A 14427-nucleotide genomic window follows, 5' to 3' on the forward strand; every position below is an offset into this window, starting at 1 on the left:
GCAGGGTCCTCCTCCCTTCCAGGGAGTCACAGACAATGGCATGGGGCATCCTTTTCTTCCTCCGAAGAGACCTCTTTCCTCTCCAAAGAGGTAGGGCTGGCAGCAGGAACCCCCGCTCTTCCCCCAACCAGTACTTAGTCCAGAAGCAGGGGGTTAATCTATAGTCATGATGGAGGGTTTGGTTGGCCCAAACCTGAGCAGTACTTTGACTAGGTCATACCACCACTCACTCTAATTTGGCCTAGCCGGCTGCCTCTCATGGGAAAAAACAAAACATACTGGGCCTCCGACCACGCTTGGGCCTTAGGCACATGCCTAGTTTGCCAATGCGTTAATCTGGCCTTGATGACCCCACTGTGACACACAGCCCTTCTTTGGTTGAAAACATCATGTTCCTATGGTAGGTTAAGGCATCACCTGTAACAAAGAGCTGTAGCTGTCTCCCAAGTTGTAATACAATAACTCTGAGAGTTGCATTGTCCTGACTTTATGGATGGGGAAACTGAAGCACAGGGAGGGGAAGTGAGTTGTGCAAGGTCACCCAGGAGACCAGAGGCAGAACCAGGAATAGAACTCCGTTGTCCCAAGTCCCAACAGAGTGCTCGATCCACTAGCCCACACTGCCTCCCTCCCTGTAGTTCAGTCTCCCAAATGCAGGGCCTGGCCTTCCAGTGTGGGGATTGATCACTCCCCTTGTGGGCATCCCAAAGTCCTCACAGTACAGGGCAGGGAGGCTGCTGTTTCACTCTGGAGGCCTCTCAGGAATAGGGAGGAAGAGGAAGCTTTTTATAACAGTGCTCCGAGAATGACACATTCGGTCTTGCTTACACTGTGGGTTTATGCTCAAATATCTGGACCCTGAAAACTACCCGTAAGCTTTACAGCTAGGGCCAGAACCAGGATGGCATAAATCACAAACTTTGGCTTCAAATCCAAGTGTTCCCCAAGTTCAGACAGTTTGGATCAGAGATTTTGGTTCATCCCTTTACAGATATGAGTCCAGCTACAAAGTCCAGTTCCAAACTACCCCCAAAGTTTTGGTGGTTCAGATCCAAGGGATATTTTTGGGCCACGTTTTAAGCCAAAACTGGGCTAAAACTTTCAAACCCCTCTAAACAGAGGCCTTGTTCCTGAGCTTTGTACTCAGACCTCATTCATCCAAAATCTCAGTGTGACCTGACACTTTGGCCTGGGTAAGGGCCACGGGATTTGGCTTTGGGGCTGGTGACAGGAGGTGCTAGATGGAAAATGTAGAAACCTGAAGCCAGTCTGGGTCTGTGCTCTTGGCAGAACCAAAACCCACCACTGCAGGTTCAGGTTTGACCCTGGGCCCAGGCAAAGCTAGCACAGCAATGACTACAGGATGTACTTCCTGTTCTGTGGGTTTGATTTAAGAGCACTTCTGTGATTGGTACCAGTGTCCTGGGTCCTCAGTGATGAGTGAAACTGGGAGCCACGTTCCAAGGGATGATGTTCCCTCCGTCTTCATGGGAGAACTGCTGGGAAGGAGAGAGATGGGAGGTGCTCATTACCCCACAGGGTAATCAGAGGGATAGAACTGAGAAGTTGCTCTATCCCGCTGGGAGAAGAGGAGATGCTCTTCCTCTTGATTTTGGAGAATCCTCACCAATGCATTTCACTGCCCCCAAATGAAGCCAGCTGTCGGAGATTTCAGAGCATGTTCTCAATGTGTGTGAGGGATGCCCAGGAATCCTGTTTGTTAACCCACTGGTACATAAGGTGGCATCTTCCCAATAGGGGCCTGGGACAGAACTTTCAGGGGTTTTATCTGAACCTGAGCATGTGCCTCTCTAAGTGGCTAAATTCAGATTGTGCAGACAGGGCAGAATTTACTTTGCTGGCTGCCCCAGACTTCAGCACATCTCAGCTGAATTTGCTATTCCTTCTTAGCTGTGATCACAGTAAAACCCAGCAAGCACCTACCTGCTGTGCCATTGAGAAAGTCTCCTAGAATCAGTTTATAGTTCTCAGATTCTCCTAAAATTTGGAATGATTTGTACTTGGCAAAATACTTCAGTTTCAGAATCCATGAGGTCGATGCGCAGCTTATTACTTCCTGTTAAAAACAGGAAGAATATCAGCTATTCCGTGTTCCACTAACATTTTTCAGCATCTGGGTTTAGTACATCATTCATCCACCAGCCTATCCCTGAATGCTCAGTCTGGGATGCCTTTAATAACCTAGTTGCATACCCCTATATCTCTTGTCCATTAGCAAACAGCACTCATAGCTAACATCTGCGCTCCAGCTAAGTGACCAGAATCTATAGCATCCATCTCCCTATGGCCTCTGCCAGAACCAATCCACTGACAAAGCAGCAAGGGACAATTACAGCTCCTGTCTTAGCACCGATGGTTCAACAGATATTCTGTCCTACGCACTGTAACAAGGACTGGTACGTCTCCAGATCTGTTCACTTAATGCTCTTTAAGGTGAGCTAGCCTTGACTGGAGTCCAAAGAGCTCCAGTGTAATCTCTCTCAGAAACTTTTCCTTGCAGGTGTGTGTGTGTGTCAGGAGCAGCCAGTGGTGACTCTGGGAGCAGTTTCACTACAGCATAGTCCAGTGGACAGGATACACAACTTGGACTTAGATATGGTCCTCATCTCTGCTTCCCTCAAACCCCCATTCACCAAGTGGGGTTAATGATACTTACCCTCCCTTGTAAAGCACTTTGAGATCTACAGATGAAAAGCACTACATAAAGCTACCATATCATCATCACGCTGTGCCATGTTACCAAGGAAACGGAGGGCATGGTGATTTTTTATATATATATATATATGTTAAATTGCATCTGTGATTTCTTACCATGAGATGTTAGCAGGTGAATGTTGTCGTTCCCCTGCCAGAATTCCATCTGCTGGTTGCCAAAACCTCTCTTGTATGACTCCCAGTCATAGAAAAAATCCACTGAACCATCCACCTGTCTCTGGAAAACCTGCCAGGAAATTAGAGAACCTTAGGTGAAAAGATGGTTGCATTCATTTTAGTTGTATGTGAATAGCTGCTCAGTTCTTCAAGGACAAGTTGTCAGCATGGTGCATGCTATGGTTAATCAGAATATGTGTGAGCATCTTTTCAAAGAGTTTAAAATGTGCCCCAAAATTTTGACATCCTTTTCATCAGCTATTTGAGAAAGGAAGAGCTGGTGAAAAGGGTGAAACAGAAAGCCTTTTCCATGACCAAATCTTGAGGTCTTTACTAAGTTTTTACTCAGCCCTTAATAAGGGAAAAATCCCATGGTAGAAAACTGGAGTTTGCCTTAGTAGAAGCTCAATAAGGCCCTTAAGATTTGATCCAATTAAAGTCACCATTAGCAAGATCCTTCTTAATATAATTCCAAAATAATAATAAAAATCTCTAAACACTGCATTGCTTGTGTTCCTTTCTAACTCTAAAACTACAGCTGTTCGCTAACGACCCAGGAACCACAAACCCAGGAACTGAAGACCAACTTTGATTTGCAGACCGGCTGGTAGAATTTGTGCTGCAGGATGGTCTCATTCGTAGATTTCAGTGTCACGGTAAACAAAAAAGGATATCAAATGTTTCAGTTTGTAAGTAATCACCATGATGTGGATGTGTGAGAACAGCTAGACGTCAGAAAACAGGTTAATCCATTGCATTGAACACTTTTCAGACTGACCCATCACCTGCCTTCCATCACATTAAACAAATGTTTAATGTCACACAGAGTAATAGCTAATATATGTCTCTCTGATCCCATCAGGATTGTTCACTCTGAAAGGGGTCGGGCACATGGTAATGGTTGGATTGTGCTGGATGAGACAGCCCAGATACAACATAGCATGATATTTAGTTCTGCCACTCAGCCGAAAGGAGGAAAAGTTGTTTGGAGTGTTGTTGGGTCTGCATTGGTCCCTGGATATTAGAGATACGAGCTGCGTGAAGTAATCCCTTCATTGGACCACCATCTGAGGGCAAAAGAAACAGTTTGAGCTACACAGAGCTCTTCTTCAGGAGGAGAAGTGTAATTTTAAATAATCTAAACAAAGGTACCAAGCTAAATGCAAGCCCATGTCTCAGGCCAGCAAGCAGCAATTCCACTAGCTGTCTAGTCCAGTGGTTCTCAGCCTTTCCAGACTACCCTACCCCTCTCAGGGGTCTGACAGGGCTTAAGACTCACCTCTCAAAAGCTACTTGCTTACAAAAAATCAGACAAAAAATACAAACATGTCACAGCCACACTGTTACTGAAAAAATGCCGACTTTCTCATTTTTACCAGATGATTCTAAATAAATCAATTGGAATATAAATATTGTACTTACCTTTCAGTGTGATACCTGAGCCTGTTTTTTTTTTCCACTTGTGAGCCTTGTCTGAAGCCAAAGCCCCAGGCAGCGGGGCTGAAGCCCGAGCTGAAGCATGTAACTTAGCTTTGCAGGGGCCCCAGTGGCGCAGGGCCCCAGACAATTGCATATTGCTTGCCACCCCTAATGCAGGCCCTGCACTTCTGGGGGAGGGATAGCTCAGTGGTTTGACCTGCTAAATCCAGGGTTGTGAGTTCAATCCTTGAGGGGGCCATTTAGAGATCTAGGGCAAAAATTGGGGATTGGTCCTGCTTTGAGTAGGGGGTTAGACTAGACGACCTCCCTAGGTCACAGAATCAGTGACTCAGAAAGTACCATGTTAAAAGTATGTAAAAATTGTAAATCATTCGTCAGTGCACCTGTTGGACTCTGCAAAATGGGCTACTTTGAGTGAAAATTGTTTTGTATCAAAAATCTGAAAATTTGTGTTTTTGCAGGTTTGCAAGGGAAGAGTAGCCAAGTCACTGATTTCCCATAAAACACGATTGATGGGGATGGGGGGGGGTTGAAATGACAGAAAACAAAAAAGACTGGAAAACATTGTGTGAAGTTCTGTGACACAAAAATTGTGACTTTTGCCCACCTAAAGATGCACCAACACCTTTCAGGTAAGTATTGGAACATCTAAGGTTAGCTCTACTGGTGGCATGTCTTAATCTATATAAAGTCATTCCTTTAGTATCACTGTTTGTAATGATATTAAAGATCCAGCTAATTCCTAAAACCAAGGGGGCTACTTTGTTTTTAGACAGTGAGAAAGATCCATGAAGCCTTGTGAGCTCTGACCTAAGGTGTTCACGACAGTCTGGAATTTGCAGAATATTTCAGACCCCGAGGTTCTCCTTACAAACATCATCCATTTATTTCTTTCCCCAGAGGTGAAAACAGCAGGACTCAGCAGTTCTGACAAACTTGCCATTCTCCAAGGTAGCCCTGGAACCACAGAACCACCCAGTCCCAAAGGTGAACCCGGAGCTGTAGGACTGAAAGGTACATCTCTGGCCCTGAGTGAGACGCACTGCAAGCTATCCCTGAACAGGCTCCTCCTGAAAAGTGATATGCCTGGTTTGACACTTCATGAGTTCTAGGAGTTGGGGTGCACAGTTCCAACATCTTCAGTTGGGACTGGAAAACACGTTCAGTCTCCTGGGCTGCAGACTGGTAGTAATGCACCTTTGGAAACAGACAATCAGAGCCGGGGTTCTGAGCCTGGGGGTTACAACCTCTCTACCCATCCCACATTACTAAATGGAAAAACATCCCAGCTAAATGGGAGGGGTGTCCTGAGCACCAGGTATGGAAAAGGTTGAGAATCCCTATCCAAACCACCCACAGGATAACAGCAACTTACAGACTGTATCAACCAGATAAATTTACACAGAATAGAACCCACAGGAACTATTCTTGAAATCCTAACAGAGCCCTCACTCATGAAATATTCTGCTTGAACTCAATGGGAGATTAGCTTGAACAGTGGTAGCAGGGTCAGATCAAGGCAAAATAAAAGGAGATTAGATATTTAGACTCAGTCTAGCCATGCCCTCCCCAGGTGACATTCACCCTGTGTACACAGTCAGCGAAGGGTCTACACACCACTTACATCCTGCTTCCGCTTTTATTTAGTGGGCTCAAGCTCTGCCTAGACCTTTTGCTAGCCTTCTGCCCATGGATGAATTCACCCTTATTGAGCAAATTATTAGCTGTTAGAGCCTTTTTGCCAAATCCATGCTGCTCTGGAATTAGCAGGATTATTCTTCCTCCCTGGAGTACTAGCAAATGGATTTGGAGGGGTTTGGTTTTCCCAACACCAGGGCAAGGTTAGCACAATGAGCAAAGTGTGACTGATGCATGAAACAAAGATTTCAGGCTCTCTTTCTTTAGGGAAAGAGGAAGCCCCAGAACACTTGGGACAATAGGTAAGAACCTCTGCCCTCTCCTGTATACAGAGATTCATTTTTAAAGTGTTAAAGTAACATGGAAACAAAACTTAATCATTGTACACAGTTCTCTCGGCTGTTCTCTGAAGTGATATTTTTCCTGAACGGTGAAACTCTTGAACCAACTTAGATATTAACTAACATGTGGCTGTCCAGATGATGCAACATCTGCAATAATTGCTCATAGGTTATAGCTGGCTGTAACAGGGCAGTTTGACTCACCGCTCTAACGCCTCCTGCTGGTCACTCCAGGAATTAGCTCAGTGCAGCCATGGAGCACCCCTGCAGCAGGTGTCTCGCCCATTGTCTGCTCTGTTGTCTCCACCTTCTCTCAGGGCCGCCCAACAGATTCAGGGGGCCTGGGGTCTTCGGGGCACTTCACCAAAGACAAAGAGCGGAAGGACCCCCGCCGACTTGGAGCAGTAGAAGCAGCAGCGGGTCCTTCACTCCGGGTGTGTTTGGCAGCACTGAAGGACCCGCTGCCGAAGTGCCACCAAAAATTCTTGTGGGGGGAGGGGCCCTGAAAACTCTCGTTGGGGCCCCTGGGCAAATTGCTTCCACAGCCATGCCCCCCAACTCCATTCTCCCCACTTTTGGGGTAATCGGCTGTCCTCAGTCCAGTCCCACCAGCAGTGGGAAACTGTAGTTCCAAGTTTAGCCTGTCCCTCAGGGGCAAACTGCAGTCCTTTTTGTTGGCCACTCCCCTTCCAGCAGAGCAAAGGGGGAGACCCAGACCTGCCCACTACTCTGGACCCTGGCCCAGGGACCCTTGAGCAGCAGCCACTTGCTGCCTTCCTCCACTCCCCTCTTCTGCCTGCCTTCCCTGGGCCACCTCCCCATAGCCCTTAGCACCCACTCAGCTTGTGTATCTAGGCCTGCAGTTTGGCAGTGGTCAGCCAAAGCTCCCATTACCCTGCATGCTGTCAGGAAGTCAGTCCCTCTACCAGGAGCCAGTCCTTTTCCCTTGGTGGTCAGGGAGAAACTGATCTCACCTCTACTCAGCAGCCTTTTTATAGGGCCCAGCCTGGCCCTGATTAGCTGCCCACAGGCCCTTTTTAATTGGCTGCCTGTCTGCACAGCCTCACTGGCCTCCTTTAACCCTTTTTCCTCCAGAGTGGGGCAGTCACCCCACCACAGTGGCCCATGTCCGAGTATGTAACTATGTAACTAAAACCCCAGCTGTATAGGATATATGGCACAATAGGGATGTATGTATTTTACAAGCCTATCAAAGGTCAACCACGCCGCCCACCCAGCACAGATGTTATGGAGCAGTTAGCGAATGCAGCCTGAGGTTGCATTCACTTTCTGCTAGTGCACGGTGGAGAGAATACATGCTCACCTGTCCTGATCTTTACCTCTTCCCCAGCCCTGGATCCCCCACCTCACTGGCAGGCAGGTTCTAGTGTAAGGAAAATTATGGTGCAATCAGCTGTCCCTAACCCTCTTCAAAGAGCAGACGAGATCTGCCCAGTGAGATGCGTCTCATCTAGTAAAGTCAGGGGTACAATTGGGACCTTACGTCCAAATAACCAGGTTTAAAGGCCTTGTCTACATTGCACTTTTTCCTTCCCACTGAAAAGTCTTTCTGCAGAAATAAACTTTGTGTTTGATTTCAAAAGTATCCAAACAGGACATTGACAGTTTCTACACTTTTTTTTGCAAAACAGGAAATTCACCAAAACCAACCTTTTTCTACAAAAAAAGTTTTGGCTTCAACAAAACTGCATTTTTTGATTGAAAAAACATTCCACTGAAAATTCCCAACCAGCTCGAATGTAGATGTTATAAGCTAGACTGAGGAAGCTGTTTGCAGTGCATATCAACAACTTTATTCTGCCTCCTTACTGATGAACATTACTATAGATTCCTATATGCCAATCCATAGAGTTCTTTAGATTAACTATCTACATAACATAGACCTCTCTTACATGGCACTCCCATAACAGACTCAGCTAGAAGGAGAGAAAAAGTATAACTAATATTTTAGAATCTCTGAATAGGACTTAAAGTAGCTTCCTCATGTATATCAGTGTTGTAACTTCAAAGTCTGAACTCTCAGGAACTTCCAGGGCTAGTAGCAAATACCATTTAGCCCATTAATAATCTAGAAATCTCTTTTCCAGTGGTCCATTTCTACTCCCAATGGATCCCAAGATAATTGGACTTTAAAAGTGTAAGTGTCCCAGGACTACCGAGGAGCCTTTGTGATCTTACACTTGTGTAACTTTGGAGCTACAACCCCACATTTGAGGGGAGAAGGAAAATTTCTTTGCTATAATTATTCTTTGGGTTAGGTTTTTTGCACTTTTTATTTTTAAATAGCCGCTCTTTGAAGTCCTGGGGCAGATGGGTTCATGGATTTCCTTCCTGGTATCTGTATGGTTGATTTGTTCTCTTTTGAAAGCAAATTGTTCTGGGAGTGAGAACGTGTCTGCAAAGGGCAGAAAAAAGATGCAAAATGAGAATCATTTAGGGTGGGCTATAATGCGCCTTTGCTTCCAGGTTTGAGCATGGGGTGCTACATAGATTTACCCTTCCAAGAGCAGCCCAGGGAAAGGATTGCACCAGGTGGGACATAAGCTATGCCATCCCTTTACTCGATTCAGATGAATCTTCCTCCATCCCTGGTGCTGGCTCATCTACCTTCTTCAGTGACCTGGAAGACTACAATAAAGGCTTGGTCCATTCCCCTTTTCTACATGGGGCAGGAAATACTGATAGCACAGCTACTGCACCAGGCACCCAAGATTGGAGAAGACCATGCAGAGGGTTGTTTTATGCACTTGTATGCCCCAATGCCATAACATTAGGTTCAGTTACAATATGGACCTCAAAAACCATTTTCACTGTCTTCCTCCTCCTACACAGGAGAGATGGAGCTGGAGAATATATACTGCGTGAAAAAGGTGAGTTTCATATTCTTATGAGCCTGTTATCTCATATTCTGGTAGCATAGCTCGGTCACTTTGCAGTAGCTTAATGTAATTCAAGTCAGCTCTTGTATTTCTAATGCACCTACCCCCCGTGTAGCTCAGTGCAGTTGTGCAACAGGGGAGCAGTGGAAGGATTGTGCAATGCACTTTGGCCCTGATTTCACAAGGGCTGAACGCCCACAGCTCCCGGTGAAATCAGGTGAGAGCTGCAAATGAAGATCAGATGCTGCAATTTTCTAACAAGAGCACAACTGATCCATTTCCTCATATCCACATAACTCTTTTGCTCAAGGAAAGTCCTTCAAGTATTTACATCTTCCAATTATAGGTCTTCATCCTGCCCAGGAGCAAAGAACTGCAGAGCGCCGTTGAGCAAGGGGTACCTCATGAGCGGCTGGTGCACCATCTACCCCTGTGACTATACGCCATGACTGTGCGGTGTGACATGGACCCGGATGGCAGAGGATGGATTGCGAGTACGAATCAAGAGTAAAAGAACATGGCCAAGAACTCTTTAGCAAACCAGCCTACTACTCCTGCTCTAAAGTGGGATTGGAGCCCTTAGTACATGGGTTTGATAATAAAATTTGTTGTGCAAGCAAATTAAATATATAAATAAACATACTATGGAATATTATCTAATTAGTTTTACATTTAAAATTTGGCTTAAATATCTACAGCTCAGGGTGCAAGGGCCACACGTAATTTAAAAAAACCCAATTGCGACCAAAGTCTAAACTAAAATCCTCCTGAGTTTACCCAACTCCTACTCAGATTAAAACTATCTAGGGCTTTACAATTTAAAACCAACGGCCCAGATCTTCAAATCAGTGAACGTTAGGAGCCTACATACTTTTGAGGATGTGCGCCAACACCTTTAATTGAACCCACAGAAGCGCAAATAGCCCAGTACAGATCCCTGAGCAGACTGATCCCATCGAGCATTCTCTCTCAGCAGGGAAGGAGTAGCATGCTGTGCTAGCTGAAAAATACATTTTTACCACGTGCATCACAGTGAGCCTGGACTCCACTGTCCAACTTGGATAATAGAGTGGCTTTAATGGGGGTAAAATGTCAAAATATCCCACATCAAAAATACCCACATCAAAATCTGTCTGCCTTGCCTACACAGTGTGATGGGAGAGCAGAAAAGTGGACCCGAGCTAATGTTGTCTAGGGTGACTAACGTTAACTGTGCAGTTCCACCTTTTTGAATGTTAATTTTGCGTTTTATAGCATTAGTAGTTTGAGAAAACCAGTGTTCTCCTATGGGATTCCCCCACCAAGTCCCCTAAATTTAAGTGCCAGGTTAGCAAAGATTTTTCCCTTGCTATTACTGTGGATGCTACTTTTGGTCAGAGTTTTAGTTACATTACTTCCTTATAAGAGTTGGTGTAAAGGCTGATTGTGTCATACAGGCAGTTTCTATCACTGTGCACAGGGAGGTGACACAATTCTGGGCTATGCTACCACACACCACCCTGACCATTAGCCATGGAGAGCTGAGCTGAGTCATGGGAAACAAATGGATTTGAACAATATGTAATGTGCTTATTCCCTATTCAGGATCCAGACCACTGTGCTGCCTTCCACCTGAGCCCTGCTCTTTTCCCTGCAGGCTTTCCAGAGATGGGCAGATGGGTCAGTGGATTTTTTCCCCGTGACTGGAACTCGTAGAGGAGATGTTTTGGAAACCAGCTGACAGAATTCTGGCTGGGGAATCACAATATCCACCTGTTAACATCGTTTGGTAACTAAATCACTGATGTATTTTTTTCTTATGCTCTCCACGTGGACTGAGTGAGACAGACCAGTAGTGGTTCTGAAACTGCAGCCAGCAATACCCCAGCAAAGAGACTGCAAAACAGTCCTACAACCCCTGGGAGAAGATACGTAATGGGGGAGATCCTCTAGGCCAGCAGACAACCAGCTCTTGGCTCCCTACAAGAATCCCTGGTGCAGGAGAGGATATAGGGCATGCCAGGCTTAGATGCAGCCCGTTCCAGGGCTGGGAAGGTGTATACCCTGTATGGTCCTGTTCCCTAGATAATCCGGCTGTAAAAGCTCAAAAATCTTGAGAAGCTAGCTACAAGCTGTGCAAGCCTCAGGGCATCCCTGACTCCAGTGGGGGGCTGAATTGCCCCCTGACAGTTCCAAGATTGGGGAGGGGAAACACAAACCAGCCCCTCTTCCCTGTGCCAGGCTTTGCACTGGCTGACGGATGAATTGGGCCCCGACTGCCTGATTTACCTACAGCTACGCCCTGGGAGTGGGGTGGAGCACAATCAGCTGGTTCAGAGTGAGGGTGGGTGGGGGCCTTGCATCTGTCCCACCTTTCCCTGTCCCCTTGGGAGCAATGTGCCTTCCCAAGGGCACAGGGAGTGGGCAGTCCCTGAGCACAGGGACAGTGTTTGTGACAGGCTTTTGTATGTCCCCACCATGCATCTGCACCAAGAGACAGCCACAAATCTTGCCTTTAGATTGCTGTTCAGGGCAGGGCATCCCTCGGGATCTGTATTGTAAAGTGCCATGGGCATTGATGGCATAGCTCATAATGATCCTCTGCTAAATCAGTGGAGCCAGCCAGGAGAGGAGCTAGCGTCTCCTTCTGCTCAATGTATCATGAGAGAGAAGAGACAGATAAAGCTTCTCTCTCCTTAGTTAGAGACAAAGTGCTTTGTTAATGGGCAGGTGTGACTCAGTGTATCACAGTGAAGAGAGACCTAGAATTCCAGTGTCGCCCTCACCTTTCCTTCTTCAAGAACAAAGAAGAAATACCACTCAAACGAGATTCTCCAAGCAGAAAACATTTTTATTTCAGGAGAAGCCTCCATAGGAAGCCGGTGCTCACCACAAAATGCACCTGGGAGGGGAGGGTGCACAGCCCCTACCTCACACTAGGGAAGAGTCCTGAATTTCATTTCGGAGAACTTGTAGGAATATTCGTTCCCAATACCCTTGTTCCAGAGCACACCATGACCAGGACGATTATGGGTTCCTCGTAAATACATCCCATTCAGGTGGGAGTAATGGCAGCTATTGAACCACCAGGCTCCTTGGAAGGTTTTTGCACAGCTACCCGAATCCAGATCATTGTCATGGTCTGGGGTTGAAAACTTACTGTTCTTCTGGTAGGTTAATGAATCCCCTGTAACAACACACAGACAGGGTTTAAACTTTTTCCTTCCCCTTAATCCTGGGTCAGTTAATTCTGAGGATTTAATCACCTCCGATGTTGCATCCTAGTGGTGCTGGAGAGAGGCTGCCATTATGCTCTGGGCCTACTTGAGGGTGCGGGGGTGAAACTGTGTTTAATAGCCATTGCCAAGTTTGGGGTGGGAAGACTAGGAGGGAAAGACTAGAAGGAAAGTAAAGGAGGGGTGGGAGATGAGGCAACCAGTTCCTATTCGCCTGGCTGGAGGAAAGTGAAGGGAGGATGAGTGGCCCAGCTCTACTTGGTTTCCCCACAACCCAGCTTGAGGAAGTAGAGCCAGAGACATGCACCAAGCTCTTCAGCTTTAGGTGGGGCAGTGGAGGGAAAACACTCTCCACCATAGTCCTTGATCATGGAATTGCACCACCCAAGGAGTAAGTCAGTGCTTCTGCTCTGACCCAAAGGGTGACATGATGCACTGAGAGAAACAGGACAGACAGAATACGTGAGTACCTTCTGGTTCCCTGGCCTTATCAGCATGAGTACCTGAGCACCTCACCTTGGGGAGTGAAGAGACAGGGTCAAGGACCCTCATTACTTCCTTTGGATCAGGCCAAGGGCCTGTCCTGCCTTGCAGGACCTGCCCCTGCTGATTGGAATGAGGTTTTTCCCACTTGTTCCTGTTTAAATACCTGCCCTGTGCGACCAGAACGTGGTCTGGAAGGTCTCAGAGGACAGGTAGAAGCACTTTTCCCCCCTTTCCTCCCAGTCCCTTGATGAGAAGCTGGAGCTTTAAATGGGACAATTGAAGCCAGAGCTTTACAGAGACTATGTTAAAATTAAAACTTAAGGTGTTTTTTTCCCCTTAATTTTATGAGCCTGATGCTGCAGCCCTGGGCCAGTCTTTAAAAGGGTAGGATTTGGTTTGTTTCTGCTGCAGGATGTCCTACGTCTCCATTGGATGGGCATGTTTTTCCTCTGCTGTGAGCAAGTACAGCACCTACCTGCATCACCTGCCACCATGTCCCCTAGAATCAGTTTGTATTGCTCAGATTCTCCCAAAATGTTGAATGACTTGTACTTGGCAAAATATTTCTTGTTTTCGAAGTCTCCGAGGTCAATGCGCAGCTCGTTATTTCCTGGGGAACACAGGAGCAAAGTGAAATATTCACTACATTCTATCACTTTGCACAATGCTGGGTTTATTTGTGAGGACCCTCACACACCTGGGCTTGACTCACCAGCCTGTGCTGACTCTGGGACTGCCTTAGCTAACCCAGTTTCCATCCCCCACTCTCATCTTTCCGTTGGCAAACAGAACCCACATCTAACACCTTTCACCCAGGCAGGAGATCAGAATATATAGTATCCATCCCTCTATGGCCTCCGCCAGCAAGACACACAGGTATTTCTGTCCTGGCTCCATTGGTTCCAATGGGGGACTCTGTCACAGTGATTAGAACAGGATTTTGGATCTCAGGGTCAAATAGGAGCTGGAGTGAACCAGCAGGAACAAGGGCAAGGGCAGGGAGAGGGAACAGAACCAGAGACAAAGCTGAGCAGAGTAGCAAAGGCTGGGTGCCCTGATGTATTTGGAATCCCACAGTGTAGCTGGATATTTTGCTACCTGTTGACCCTCTTCTGGCCAGCAAGGATCTGACAAGTGTTTCCACCATTCTGTCTACTAAGGTTCATGGAACGCAATCCTCAGGGAGTGATGCTGCAATATGGCAGTGACTGACTGGCTGGCACTGTGATGTCTCACCTTCTAGAGAAGATATATCCATGAATGCTCAAGGTTAGCCACTGCTAGGAAAGGGACAGTTTGGGGGAAACTCAGGTGTCGAATATTTGCTATTCAGACACCATATCAACCTTCAGGTTGAAGCAACCTTGACTGGAGCCAGCAGCACTAGATTGCTATCTATTTCACTTGCTTTTCCTGGAAGAGCTAAGTTCTAAGGCATAGGCAATGGTGATGGTGATTCTGGCAGCAGTTTTACCACTATTGGCCCAGTGTGGAAGGCACTGAACAGGGAGTCAG

General features: G+C 46.5%; 1 protein-coding gene across 1 annotated transcript in view; it reads right to left on the bottom strand.

The window, feature by feature from the left end:
* Positions 1 to 12044: 12044 nt before the first annotated feature.
* Positions 12045 to 14427, bottom strand: part of LOC125623570 (ficolin-2-like) — a 53256-nt gene continuing 50873 nt past the window's right edge. Inside the window, exons 11-12 of the mRNA XM_048823155.2 lie at positions 13388 to 13522; positions 12045 to 12377 (exon numbers count right to left, since the gene is read on the bottom strand). Coding sequence (XP_048679112.2) covers positions 12127 to 12377; positions 13388 to 13522 — 386 coding nt within the window. The 3' untranslated portion in view covers positions 12045 to 12126. The remainder of the gene's footprint in view (positions 12378 to 13387; positions 13523 to 14427) is intronic.

This window comes from Caretta caretta, chromosome 16 (genome assembly GCF_965140235.1).
Source record: "Caretta caretta isolate rCarCar2 chromosome 16, rCarCar1.hap1, whole genome shotgun sequence".
NCBI classification, from domain to species: Eukaryota; Metazoa; Chordata; order Testudines; family Cheloniidae; genus Caretta; species Caretta caretta.